We start from the raw sequence: 13,593 nt of genomic DNA on the forward strand, positions 1-13,593 counted from the left end.
CTCTGATCACGCTGCCTGTGCTCTTCCCAAGGCCAAGAAGAACGTGGTTGTGGCAGACGCTCCCTCTGCAGTCTTCCACTACGCAGAGACTAACTCAGACGAGACCGTTTCCAGCAGGAAGACAGATGCCATCTTCAGAGCCGCCAAGAAGGACCTGCTCACCCTGATGAAGCTGGACGTAAGTGGCTGCCCCCCTCCCTTCTCTCTGCTAGGGTGAGCAGGGAGACACACACAGTCTCTGCAGAGGCAGGTGCTAACTCCCACAGACTGTCCTCCTAAGGACCCACTCCTTTTGGGCATCATGTCCCAGGTCGGGGTGCCACAGCCCCTGCCTGAGGCGGGGCTCCCTCTGGGGGTGCTCAGGATGGCGCCCTTGTGCCGGTGGCTTTGCACACCCTCCCCTGGCACCTTCTCAGCACATCCCTGCCCTCCCCCTCATGCTTGCAGGTGGCAGGGGAGGGGCTGTGAGTCCTGCGTGCTCTGCAGACGACACCAGCCAGGATGCCCCACAAGGGTTAAAAGCCATGGCTCTCCTGACTGTTCATCACCTGCCCATGTTTTCTTTACCCATTTTCCCTCACATTTTAAAGAGCTGTGAATACCTTGTGTACAGAAAAATGTGGGTGCCTATGGAACCACCATGCAGGGGCCAAACTATTCGTAGCTCCCAAAACCAGGTGTGTGCCTTCCGTGGCGGCAGCCCCTCCTCCCTGGGAAGACCACTGCCTTGCACCCACATGGGGACTTTGTGTGTTGATTCATCCTGTGTCCTCTGGGCCCGCTGGGCCTTGCTTGGCGTCGTGTCTGTGAGTTGCCCACATGGTTGCCAGTCCCGGAAGCTGTGCCCGCGCAGGAACGCGCTCATCCACACCCACCCCTTGTCCACGCTGTGGAGGGACGCGCGCGCGTCCGTGCCCCCGGGGTTGTGCGTCACCTCTCGCCCAGATCGGGGGCTCCTGGCCCTGCGTGCATGACAGCAATCTGGGTTTCCAGCCTTTTCCGTTTCAGATAAATATGGGCACAGTGTTGAGTACAGCTTTCGGATTTAATTACATTTTCGCAGTTCCCAGTAGGGCCGGGCGCCTTCCACGTTTCTGCTTCGTCTGCCTCTTGGGGGCAATAGTTTGAGACTTCTGCCCATTGTTCTGTCTCCCTTTTTGACTTTCAGGGTTTCTTCATGTTTTCTAAATGAGAGTCTGTTGTTGATTATAGCTCTTGCACATAATCTGCTCTAATATTTGCCTTTTTTGCTTTCTGAATGGTACCTTTGGTGAACAGCAGTTCTTAATTATAACACAGTAAACTTGCCAGTCTTTTTCTGTATGGTCAGTGCTTTTTGTGCCTTGCTTAAGAAATAGTTCCTTACTTCCACTTCATAAAGATGTTTTCTGTATTGTTGTTTAGATGTTTTTTTGCTTTACCTTTCTTAGGTGTTAATGAGATGGAGTTAGTTTTTGTGCAGGATGAAAGGAAGGAGTCTGAATCTATAGTGTGTGTATATGTATATATATGTATATATATTTTTTAAATATTTTTTTCATTTATTTGACAGAGAGAGAGACAGCCAGCGAGAGAGGGAACACAGGCAGGGGGAGTGGGAGAGGAAGAAGCAGGCTCATAGCAGAGGAGCCTGATGTGGGGCTCGATCCCAGAACGCCGGGATCACGCCCTGAGCCAAAGGCAGACGCTCAACCACGGTGCCACCCAGGCGCCCCACGTGCTCTGTTTTTATGGTCTTTACTTTGCTGTTAAGCCTGTGTGTTGAGGTCTTAAGTTTGGTTATTCCACTGTATGGTTCTAGAATGTCTGCTTTTTTTTTTTACTCTGCTACTGAGCAGTGGCGTGTGACTTCAGTGCCATCCTCACAGCCCACAGGTGGGAAAGGCCTTGCACCACAGTCCGCCCAGCAGCCAGTCTTCCCCTCTCCCCAGCTATATCACAAATGGGTTTTTTCACTACTTGCTCATTTTTTTTTTTTTAACAGACTCTATATTTTAGAGCTGTTTCAGGTTCACAACAGAACTGAGAAGAATACAGAGATTTCCTGTATCCCTGCTGCCCCCCTCTACCCGCCACGTGCAGCCTTTCCCGGTACTAACACCCCCGCCCAGTGAGGCGGTCAATACAATAGACATGTCCTCATCACCCAAAGTCCATAGCGTTACCTCAGGGCTCTCTTGGTGGTGTGCACTCTGGGCTTGATGCAGTGACACGTGTCGGTGGGGACAGCCTCACGCAGAGTCGTTCACTGCCCTAAAATTCCACTGCTCCACCTGTTTGTCTCTCCTCCAACCCCTGTCTTTTTACTGTCTCTGTAGTGTTGCCTTTTCCACGATGTTGAATCATACAGTGTATAGTCTGTTCACGTTGGCCTCCTTCACTTCCGTGAACTCGTGCAAGGTTCCTCCATGTCTCCATGGCCTGCGAGCTTGTTTCTTTTTAGCGCTGAATGGTGTTCTGTTTCTGGAAGGGACCACAGTTTATCTGTTCGCTTGCATCTTGGTTGCTTCTAGGATTGGGCAGTTGTCAATGTCCATGTGGGCCTACATTTTCAGCTCATTTGGGTAAATAGTAAGAGGTGCAAGGGCTGTATTTTATGGTAAAAGTAGGTTTAGTTTTTGCAAGAAACCACCAAACTGTGTTCCAAAGTGGCTGCTCTGTGTGGCACGTCCCCCAGCCTTCAACGACAGTTCCTGCTGCCCCGCGTCGCCAGCATTTGACGTGGTCAGTGTTCTGTACGTTTATGGATTTTGTCCATTCCAGCAGGTGTGCAGTGGTATGTTCCTTCATTGATTATGCCTTTGGTGTCATACGTAAAAAGTCATCTTCCAGCCCAAGATCACGTAGATTTTCTCCTGTATTATCTTCTAGGAGTTTTATTTTATATTTTGCACTTAGGTCTGTGATCCATTTGGGGTTCCTTTTTTTGAAGGGTATAAGGTCTGTATCTAGATCCATTTTTTTAAAGATTTTATTTATTTATTTTTGAGAGAGCGTGTGCGTACTAGCGGGGTGTAGGGGCAGAGAGAGAAGCAGACTCCCCGCTGAGCAGGGAGCCCAATGCGGGACTCGATCCCAGGACCCTGGGCTCATGACCTGAGCCGAAGGCAGACACTTCACCGACTGAGACACCCAGGAGCCCCTTTAGATCCATTTTTTGCATGTGGATGTCCAGTTGTTCCCATACCATTTGTTGAAAAGGCTATATTTTCTCCATTTTATTGCTATTGCTCCGTGTCAAAGGTCAGTTTACTTCATTTATATTTTTGGGTCCTCTGTTCTGTTCCACTGATCTCTTTGTCAACACCTCACCAATACCACACTGTCTTGATAACTGTAGCTTTATAGTGAGTCCTAAGTCAGGGAGTGTCAGACTCTAATTTTGTTCTTCTTCTTCTGGATTGGAGTGTTGGTTATTCAGGGACTCTTGCTTCTCCATATAAACTGTAGAGTCAGTTTATTGATATCTACAAAATAACTTGCTGGGATTTGATGGGATTGCATGGAATCTGTAGATTAAGTTGGGAAAAACTGACATCATGACAATACTCAGTCTTCCTATCCATGAACATGGAATATTTCTCCAATTCTTTATTTTATGATATATTTCATTAAAGTTTTGTAGTTTTTTCATGTATTTTTTTAGGTTTATACATAAGTATTTCATTTTGTGAATGCTAATGTAAATATTGTTGTATTTTTAATTTCAGTTTTCACTTGTTCATTGCTGGTATGTGGGAAAGCAATTGACTTTTGTGTATTAACCTTTTATCCTGCAGCCTTGCTATAATTGCTTACTAGTTGTGGGAGTTTTTTTCTTGATTCTTTTGGATTTTCTACATAGATCATCACTTCATCTGAGAACAAAGATGGTCTTATGTCTTTCTTCCCGATCTGTATACGTTATATTTTCTTTCCTTTTTTTTTTTTTTTTTAAGATTCTATTTATTTATTTGAGAGAGAGCATGAGCGGTGCAGAAGAGGGACAAACAGGCTCCCTGATGAGCGTGGAGCCTTGTGCGGGGCTCTATCCCAGGACCTGAGATCATGACCTGAGCCAAAGGCAGATCCTTAACCAACTGAGCCACCCAGGGTGCCCCTTTATTTCCTTTTCTTGCTGCCTTATTGCATTACCACAGACCTCCAGTACAATGTTGAAAAAGAGTGGTGAGAGGTGACATCCTTGCCTTGTACCTGATCTTAGCGGGAAAACTTCGAGTTTCTCATCATTAAGATGAGGTGATGTGAGCTGTAGGTTTTTTGAGGATAGTCTTTATCAAGTTGAGAAAGCTCCGCTCTCTTCCTAGTTTACTGAGAGCTTTTGTGATGACTGGGTGTTGGATTTTATCAAGTGCTTTCTCTGCATCTATTAATATGACCATGTGATTTTTCTTTTTTAGTCTGTTGATGGGATGAATTACATTAATTAATTTTCAAATGTTGGTCCAGCGTTGCATACCTGGGACAGATCCCACTTGGTTGTTGTGTATAGTTCTTTTTATATGTTGTTTGATTTGATTTGCTAATGCTTTGTTGCGAATTTTTGCATTTGTGTTCCTGAGAGATATTGGTCTATTTTTTTTCTAGAAACGTTTTTGTCTGGTTTTGGTGTTAGGGAAATGCTGGCCTCATAGAATGAGCTAAGAAGAATTGCTTCTGTTTTCTGAAAGAGATCGTAGAGAATTTTTTAAAAGATTTTATTTATTTGTTTGTTTATTTATTTATTTATTTATTAGAGAGAGAGAGAGTAGGAGCAGGGGGCAGAGGGAGAAGCAGGCTCCCTGCTGAGAAGAGAATCTGACACAGGGCTCAATCCCGGGACTCGGGGATCACGACCTGAGCTGAAGGCAGAGGCTTCACTGACTGAGCCACCCAGGTGCCCCTACAGAGAATTGATAGAATTTCTTCCTTATGTATTTGGTAGAATCTACCAGTGAACCAGCCCATATGGGCATGGTGCTTTCTGTTTTGGAAGGTTAGTAATTGCTGATTAAATTTCTTAATAGATATAGGCTTATTCAGATAGTCTCTTTTTTTCGGTGAATTTTGGTGGAATGTGTCTTTCAAGGAGTGGGCTCATCTCATGTAGGTACCAAGTTGCTGAGCACACAGTTGTTCATAGTATCCCTTCATTTTCCTTTTCCTTTGCTTGGCATCTATAGTCAGGACCCTTCTTTCATTTCTGATATTAATAATTTTTACTCTTTTTCTTTCTTTCTTAGTCTGGCTAGGGGCTTACTGATTTTATTGATAAGGGCTCTACACTCAGCAAGGAGTCTGCTTCTCTCCCTCTGCCCCTCCACTCCGCTGTCTCTCTAAGATAAATAAATAAAAATCTTTTTTAAAAAGTATGTTGTTTCAGGGGCGCCTGGGTGGCTCAGTGGTTAAGCGTCTGCCTCGGCTCAGGGCGTGATCCCGGCGTTATGGGATCGAGCCCCACATCAGGCTCCTCTGCTGTGAGCCTGCTTCTTCCTCTCCCGCTCCCCCTGCTTGTGTTCCCTCTCTCGCTGGCTGTCTCTATCTCTGTCAAATAAATAAATAAAATCTTTAAAAAAAAAAAAAGTATGTTGTTTCAGGGTGCCTGGGTGGCTCAGTGGGTTGAGTGTCCAACTCTTGATCCTTGGGATTGTTGGGATTGAGTTCAAGCACCACATGGGTGTAAGCATTACTTAAAAAAATCTTTAAAAAAAAAAGAAGCGGGTTGTTTAATTTCCAAGTATTTTCAGATCTTCCATTTATCTTTCTGTTAGGACTTGTAGTGTCGTTCCACATGCTCTGAGAATAGACATTGTATGATTAGCATTTTCTTAAATTTGTGAAGATGGGGTTTATGGCAGAAGATGCAGGCTATCTCAGAGAATGTTGCACGTGAGAAGACCGTGTTCCGCTCTTTTGTACGAAGCAATTTATAGCTATGAATTGTGCCCCGTTGTTGGATGGTTCTGTTGAGCTCGCTGTGCCCTTCCTGATTCTCTGCCGCCCGCTGCCGCTGCACGGAATCCGTCTACTTCCGCGGCACTTCTGTCAGTTTGTGTCTCATGCAGGTTCGTGCTCTGCTGTCAGGCACGCACACACCACGTGCCGGGTTGTTACCTGTTCGAGAACTGACCCCTGTGTGATGCCCGTCATCCCTGCTAATCTTCCTTCTCTGGAGTAGGCTTCATCTGAAATGAACAGAGCTGCTTCTGCTGCCTTTGCTTAGTGCTAACATGGTCTTTCTCTGTTCATCTCCTTTTAAGCTGTGTGTGTCTTTACATTTAAGGTGGGTTTCTTGGAGACAACATGCGGTTGTAGCTGGTCGGACAATCTTTGTCTTTTAACTGGTGCATTCACACCATTGATGTTTAGGTGATTATTGATATAATCGGGTTACTATCTACCACACTGGTTACCGTTTTCTCTTTGTCGCCCTTGTGTTCTGTTCTTATTTTTGTCCACCACTCTTCTGCTTTTTGTCATTTGATGGGGCGTTTTATATGACCTATTTTTTCTTCTTTTTTAGTTAATTTGTTACATTCCTTTTTTACTTTTTTTAGTGGTTGCCCTAAATTTGCAAGACACATTTACACCTAACCCTAGTCCACTTTCAAATTACAGAGACATAATCAGAAATATATGTATTGGTCTCTGCCCGCGGCTCCTGACAGCTCCTGAGGTGACTCTGGACGGGGCTGATCACCAGAAAAGACAAAGCCACAGTCAGAAGCTTGCACTTTCAGCCCTACCCCCATCCTCCAGAGACGGGAGAGGGGCTGCAGACTGAGTTAATAATCCATCACGCCTACGTGATGACGCCTCCACAGAAATCCCTAAACTACGGGGCTCAGAGAGCTTCCAGGTGGGTGAACACACCCACGTGGGCAGGGTGGTGCACCCAGAGAGGGCACAGAAGCTCCACGACTCCCCCCATACCCGGCCCTATGCATCACTTCCACTGGGCTGTTCTTGACTAGTGCTCTATGTAACAAAACCGGCGACAGCACACGCGTGTTTCCCTGCGTTCTGTGAACTCGAGGAGAGCGTTGTGGGAACCTTCAGTTCATAGCCAGTCCCTTGTGTAGCCAGTTGTGTGCACCCTGGGGGCCCTCTACTTGGGACTGGCGTCTGAAGTGGGGGCAGTCTGGTGGGACGGAGCCCCTAACCTGTGGGGTCAAAACTGGGTTGACTTGCAGGCTGCCCAGCAGGTGTCGCAGAGAGCCGGAGACCTGCCCCGAGTGGGAAAGCCCACTGCGTGGGGTTGGACGTATTCAGTGTGTAGGGAAACAGGGAGTTTTCCTTTTAAACACTAAACTGCTTTGAAGAGCGTGAGAACTTGGAGCCACATAACCCTGACCTGCCACCCCGGGTCATCGTAGCATGCATACCAAGTACGGGCGTTGCTGTTGCATTGCTGTATTGAAGATCAGTTAAGAATAAGGACAGGGAGGGTCGCCCAGCTGGCCACCCTCAGGGGAGTGTGTGACTCTTTTTTTTTTTTTTTTTAAGATATTATTTATTTGAGAGAGAGAATGAGAGAGAGAAAGCGTGAGTTGGGGGAGGGTCAGAGGGAGAAAGAGATTCCCTGCAGAGCAGGGAGCCCAATGTGAGACTCGATCCTGGGACTCCAGGGTCATGACCTGAGCCAAAGGCAGATGCTTAACCACTGAACCCCCGAGGCGCCTGGAGCGTGTGACTCTTTTAATCTCAGTGTTGTAAGATCAAGCCCCACGCTGGGTGTAGAGAGTACTTAAAAATAAAATCTTAAAAAAAAAACAAAAACAAAAACAGGGGCGCCTGGGTGGCTCAGTCGGTGAAGCGTCTGCCTTCAGCTTAGGTCGTGATTCTGGGGTCCTGGGATCGAGTCCCACGTTGGGCTCTCTGCATGGTGGGAAGTCCGCTTCTCCCTCTCCTGCCTACTGCTCCCCCTGCTTCTGCTCGCTCGCACTCTGCCAAATTAATAAATAAAATCTTTCAAGAACAAAAACAAAGAAGAAGGACAATGGAAGTGTTTATTTTGCCTTTGCTGGATTCTCCTGTGCTCTTTCTCTATGGAGATCCATGGCTCTGACCTTTATCATTTTCCTTCTCTCTGAAGGGGTTCTTTGAACATCATGCGAGGCAGGTCTGCCGGCACCCGAGTCCCCGGTTCTCGTTTGTTAGACATCTTTATTGCTCCCGCACTTTTGAAGGATGATTTCACTGGGTACAGAATTCTAGGTTGTTTTTTTCTCTCAACATTTTAAATATTCGACTTACTCTTTTCTTGCTCCTGTGCGTCCAGAGGAGAAGTCGGATATCATTCTTACCTTTGTTCCTCTTTAGGTCAAGTGTTTCTTCCCTCGGGCTTCTTCCAGGATCTTTATCTTTAATTTTCTTTTCTTTTTTTTTTTTTAAAGATTTTATTTATTTATTTGACAGAGAGAGAGAGACAGCCAGCGAGAGAGGGAACACAAGCGGGGGGGGAATGGGAGAGGAAGAAGCAGGCTCCCAGAAGAGGAGCCTGATGTGGGGCTCGATCCCAGAACGCCGGGATCACGCCCTGAGCCAAAGGCAGACGCTTAACGACTGAGCCACCCAGGTGCCCCTATCTTTAATTTTCTGTAATTAAGCCTGGTGTGGGTTTTTGGCATTTGTCCTGCTTGGCTGGGCCTGTGGTTTGGTGTCTGACATTAATTTGGGGGGGTCCTCCTGGCCTTCCCATCACACATATGTTTCACGTTTGTCGTTGTCCCACCGTCCTTGGGTATCCTCTTCTGTGTTTATCAGTTTTGTTTGCTTGCTTGCTTTTCAATTTCAGGGTTTCTGTTGCTGTGTCTTCAAGCGTCGAGACTGCTCGGGGAGTCCAGTCTGCAAAGGAGCTCATCAAGGGGCTCATTTCTGCCACCCTGTCTTTATCTCCAGCTTCTCTCTTCAGTTCTCAGGATTTCTACCTCTGTTTATTCTTGTGTGCTGTCTACATCTTAGAGCCCTTAGCCTGTCTTAACCACAGTTGCATAAAATTCTGGTCTGAGAATTCCAACACCCCCGGCAGGTCTGAGTCTGGTTCTGGGGCTGCTCTCTCTCTTCTGCGTTTTGTGTACCTTGTGGCTGTTTCTTGATAGCGGGACAGGACATCCCTGGTCAAAGGAACCGTGGGCTCGCTCTGCTTCTCTAGCGTGATCCAGGCAGGGAGTCGCTGGGGTTGGGCGCATTCCCTCCTCAGCCTCACAGTTGCTGCCACGGAAGCCCCCACCTGGGGCCAGATGGAGGGGGAGCTGAGAAGCCAGCCCAGCACAGCAGGGGTGTGGGACCTAGGATCCGATCTGTAGCTCCTGCCTGGCTTCCAGGGGTACAGCCACCTCCCAGGCCTGCTTTCTGGGCTTCTCGGGTTCCCTCTGGGCTCTGGGCTTGAAGAGGCGGAATGGGGGAAGGGGTGTCTTCCTCCCTTGGGATGGCAGCATACCCTGACCCCACAGCCCAGCATTTCATCCGTACCAGATAGTAGCTGCATTACTGCCAGCTGACCTTGTAATAGCCCTGTGCACCTTTGAAAAGATTCATGGTTTTGAATTGCTGCTTTAACGACATTTGTTATATTAAACTTATAATTAATGAAGAGAGAAAGCGAAGGCACTGCAGTCAACAGATGTTGAGTGATGGGGCAGCGAGGCGTGGGGAGCAGGGTACGCGGCGGCCCATGTTGGTCGGTCTTCAGCAAGGGCTGTGTGCCTGGGTCGTAATTCTGTTTCACCCCCACCTCCCCTTCCAATGATTAGCGGAGCCCTGATGGACCCCAGCAGTTTCCCCTGAGGGCAGGCCTGTGGAGAACAGAATACTCTGGGGGCTTCAGAATGTTTCCTTTCCCTCCCCCTGCTGGAGACCCAGGGGCATTTTTTCCCCATTTTCTGTGGGAGCCCACTTGCGCTCCTGGAGGTAGAGCTCAAGAGACCCCAGGGCCCCATGACTAGGTGTCCTGTGCTGATGGTACCAGATTGCCATGCGTGGCTGTGCAGGGTCCACCTTGGCGGTGGTCTGAGCGCGTGTCCGTGTTCCTTGTGGGGGCCAGGGCCAGCCTCCTTGTGTTGACCCCTGCGTTCCTGTTTTTAGGACCCCTCGCTCTTGGATGGCCGGGTGACGCTTCTCCATGTTCCGGGGGGCACGGTGGTGTCAAAACAGGGAGACCAGGTGAGCAAAAGGCCACAGCTGGAGGGAGTGGCACCCAGGCCTGCCCAGTGCTGTAACCAGCGCTGGATGGACCCTGAGGAGGCGGCCTCCATGTGGCCCAGCCTAGGCACACGCTGGACGTGTGATGCAGGGCCTGTCATCCCCGTTTCTGGGGCACTCTTTACCCCGGGCTTGTGGGAGTGCCTGCAGACATGTTGCCAATCACCCAGCCTGTCCTTCTCACGGGGGAGGGTACGTGTCCACGCTCACAGACGCACACGTACGTACATTTGTACGAGAGTCATCACTGATCTCACAGGTGCAGAAGAGATGCTTTTGTTTTCCTCAATTCTCAAATCCAAATACAGATGAAAAATAATTTTTTTTAATGAAATGAACGTTATTTCTCATTCTGAAAGCCGCCTTCTGTTGGGCAGGCAAAAATAATCTCCACAGCGTCTGCCCCCCGGGGAGCTCGTCTGCCCTGGTGCAGGCGTGGTCTGCGTGTCTCCCTCTGTAGGAGTTGGGTTTTCTCTGGCTCCGGCACTAGCGTGGTGGACCGTGTTTTGTCTAGTTTGCTTTTAGAGCGGCTTTGGTGAGACAGGTCTTTCTTGTTGGGAGAGCAGACTGAGCCTGGGCCCTCCACTCCTGTCTCGTAAGGGTCCAGGTGATCCCAGCTGGCTGTGCAGACCCAGGGACAGGACTTGGGGGACAGATGTGCCCAGGCAGCAGGAGCCTGTGGGCCCTGGATGGGGAAGGTGTGGAGGTCCAGCCTGGGGGGCGGGGTGACATCAGGCCCCCGGGGAACTTTCTGAGGCTGTCTGAAGGCATCAGCGTCGCTGCCTCTTCCTCTCCCCCTTCTTCCCTCTTGTCTGTGCCATGACCAGGAAAGGCTCTTCCTTTTCTCCAAAGGAAGCAGACTGCTGGCTGACTGTCTTGTGCCTGGTTAGTCTGGGCCATGGGTCAGGAAAGCCCGCGCCTGCTGGTTGGCCTCAGTCCTCGCTACGGTCTTCCATGGTGCACAGCACCCGGGGACCCCTCAGAGGCTGTGGCGGGGGGGCACGGGGTATAGAGCCGGCCTGTCTGCTCCTGGCCTCCCAGACCCTGAGGGCCAGGCCTCTGCCCTCGGGCCTCCCAGAGCCTTGCAGTGGCCCTCCTGCTCAGAGCAGAGAGGAGCAGTCCGACCAGAGCAGAGTGAGCAGGTCTGGAGAGAGGCCGGGTGATGGACACAGGTAAGTTGAGGTTGGCATCAGACTGGTCTCATAGGCACACCTGGCAGACGTGTGATGTGTGCAGGGTCAGGGAGACTCAGCAGGGCCATGTGGAGAGAGAAGGAAGCACATCTGGAGGCCTCTGGATGGCTGTCACCTGGGCAGCAGGGCCATAGAGCCTGGGAAGCAGCTGCCTGGCAGCACGTGTGTCCATACAGGCCCGCTGACGTGCGGGAGGGGTATGCGTCTGCCACAGGCTAGGCCCTCTGCCACTAAAGAATTGACCTCCTGTGATTGATGATCAAACGATAAAACCATGGACCCTGCTGACACTTTTCCTGGGAGAGCCTGGGCCCAGGAATAGTGACATGAGACAGTGCAGGCATAGGAGAAGCCCAGCCTGTGGCAGAGCCCCCATGGTCTCCAGCCCACACCCCTTGTTTGGTCAGGACATGAACATCCTCTTCGTGGTCTCGGGGCTGCTGCATGTGTACCAGCGGAAGATTGACAGCGAGGAAGACACCTGCCTGTTCGTCGTGCGCCCCGGGGAGATGGTAGGCCAGCTGGCTGTGCTCACAGGAGAGCCCCTCATCTTCACCATCAAGGCCAACAGGGACTGCAGCTTTCTCTCCATCTCTAAGGCACACTTCTATGAGTGAGTCTCTACTGGGCCCTGACCTGCCATGAGTCCAGGCCGGCCTGGGTGGCTCCTTTGCAGGTGGTGGCTGTGGTGGGGCCCACGTCAGGCACCTCTCCAGGTCCTGCCTCTGGCCCTACTCATGCCTGAGATGGGAGTCCCAGGGACAAGGGCGAGGGGTGCCTTGTGAGGGCGAGGGTGAGGTAGCAGGACAGGGGTGTCGCACGGCAGGTTAGCCCAGGAGGACTCCCGCTCCTCTTTAGGAAGACACAGTCCACGTCACCCCTAAGCCTGGGCATAGACCCTCGTCAGCCCTGTCCACCCTGTCCAGGCCCAGACATGTCCTCAGGCTGGTCTCCTGCCTGACTCCCCTGTGTGTGTGTCTGCATGCTCACAGTGTGAGTCTCCTGCTGCCGGCAGCTCTTGCTCTGTAGACATTGTCTGGTGTCCTGAGTGATCTCATCCAATCCTGGGCCTTTATGTGCCAAATTCATATCTCCCCCACAAACTTCCTCCTAAGTGCAGGCTTGTGTGTCAGCCTGGTGTCTTGACATCCCCCTGGGGTGCCTCAGGGGCTTCCTTAATCTGTTGACCAAAGCCGAACTGTAGATTTCTCCCCACTTTGCTCCCACTCCCACTTTTGTCTGCTCTGTGACTAGTGACTCTTATCTGCCCATCGCTCGGGCCGAGTGCTGGAGTGGCCCCAGTCCGGCTGCAGCCCCTGAGCTGACCACGCCCCTGCTGCTGCCCTCACCGCCAGCAGCCTGTTCACGCATGGCGACCAGGGAACCAAGTCCATTGTGTTCCTGCAGGCCAGAGCCTGCCATCATGCCCAGGATCCACCCACCACCTTTCCTGGCTCAAGACCACACGTGGTCGTTGCCCTCCGACCTCTCGGCCTCATCTTCAATCTCGTGCCCCCTCTCAACCCCTTTCCCCAGCCACTCTGGACTTCATGGCACATTGCGGGGGGCAGGGACTTTGCATCCCACTACTGGGGTTGGGCCCCCATGTGAGGCCTGTGCTCTGAGCACATCTGTGGGGTAGATGCAGCAGGCAGGGGGCTCCGCGGGCGGGCCCAGGGCTGCTGGCCGCTGGGTGTACATGGGCCACGATGGAGCAGATGGCTGAGTGGGCACCGAGCTCTGTCCTGGCCCTGGGCCCGTGTCTCTGTCACGTGCTACATGGCATCACTGTTTGAGAAAGGGGGGTGTGGGTCCTTCCAACTTTCAAGTGCTGTGGCCTGGAGGGAAGGGGTAGCACTGGTGGGATTGGCTCTAGGCCGTGGTGGTGCAGGAGTGACTCTGGCCCGGCTCGGCAGGATTATGCGGAAGCAGCCGACTGTGGTCCTGGGCGTCGCGCACACCGTGGTGAAGCGGGTGTCGTCCTTTGTGCGGCAGATCGACTTTGCGCTGGACTGGATGGAGGTGGAGGCCGGGCGCGCAGTGTACAGGTGGGGCCCGCGGGGGTGCAGGTCTCTGCCCTCTGCACTGTCTGCGCTGGGGAGACGGTGCCTGTGACAGAGGCAGCTCTGCTCCCTGAGGTCACCACACCCGTCACACGCTTTCTCACGGGCGTCCTTCCACGTCATTCCCTGCAAATCCACACTATCGTTTGAGATGG

At 51.0% G+C, this 13,593-nt stretch overlaps 1 protein-coding gene across 7 annotated transcripts in view; it reads left to right on the top strand.

Annotated features, from left to right (window-relative positions):
• The window catches only part of PNPLA7 (patatin like domain 7, lysophospholipase), a 68,489-nt gene that overhangs the window by 21,505 nt on the left and 33,391 nt on the right, over positions 1-13,593 (top strand). For all 7 annotated transcript variants that reach the window (XM_087869141.1, XM_087869143.1, XM_087869142.1 and 4 more), the window contains 4 exons: positions 32-178; positions 10,066-10,143; positions 11,783-11,988; positions 13,292-13,423. In XM_087869141.1, the coding sequence (XP_087725267.1) occupies positions 32-178; positions 10,066-10,143; positions 11,783-11,988; positions 13,292-13,423 (563 nt within the window). The remainder of the gene's footprint in view (positions 1-31; positions 179-10,065; positions 10,144-11,782; positions 11,989-13,291; positions 13,424-13,593) is intronic.

This window comes from Ursus americanus, chromosome 18 (genome assembly GCF_024610735.1).
Source record: "Ursus americanus isolate L20-20 chromosome 18, mUrsAme1.1.p, whole genome shotgun sequence".
Classification (NCBI taxonomy): Eukaryota; Metazoa; Chordata; class Mammalia; order Carnivora; family Ursidae; genus Ursus; species Ursus americanus.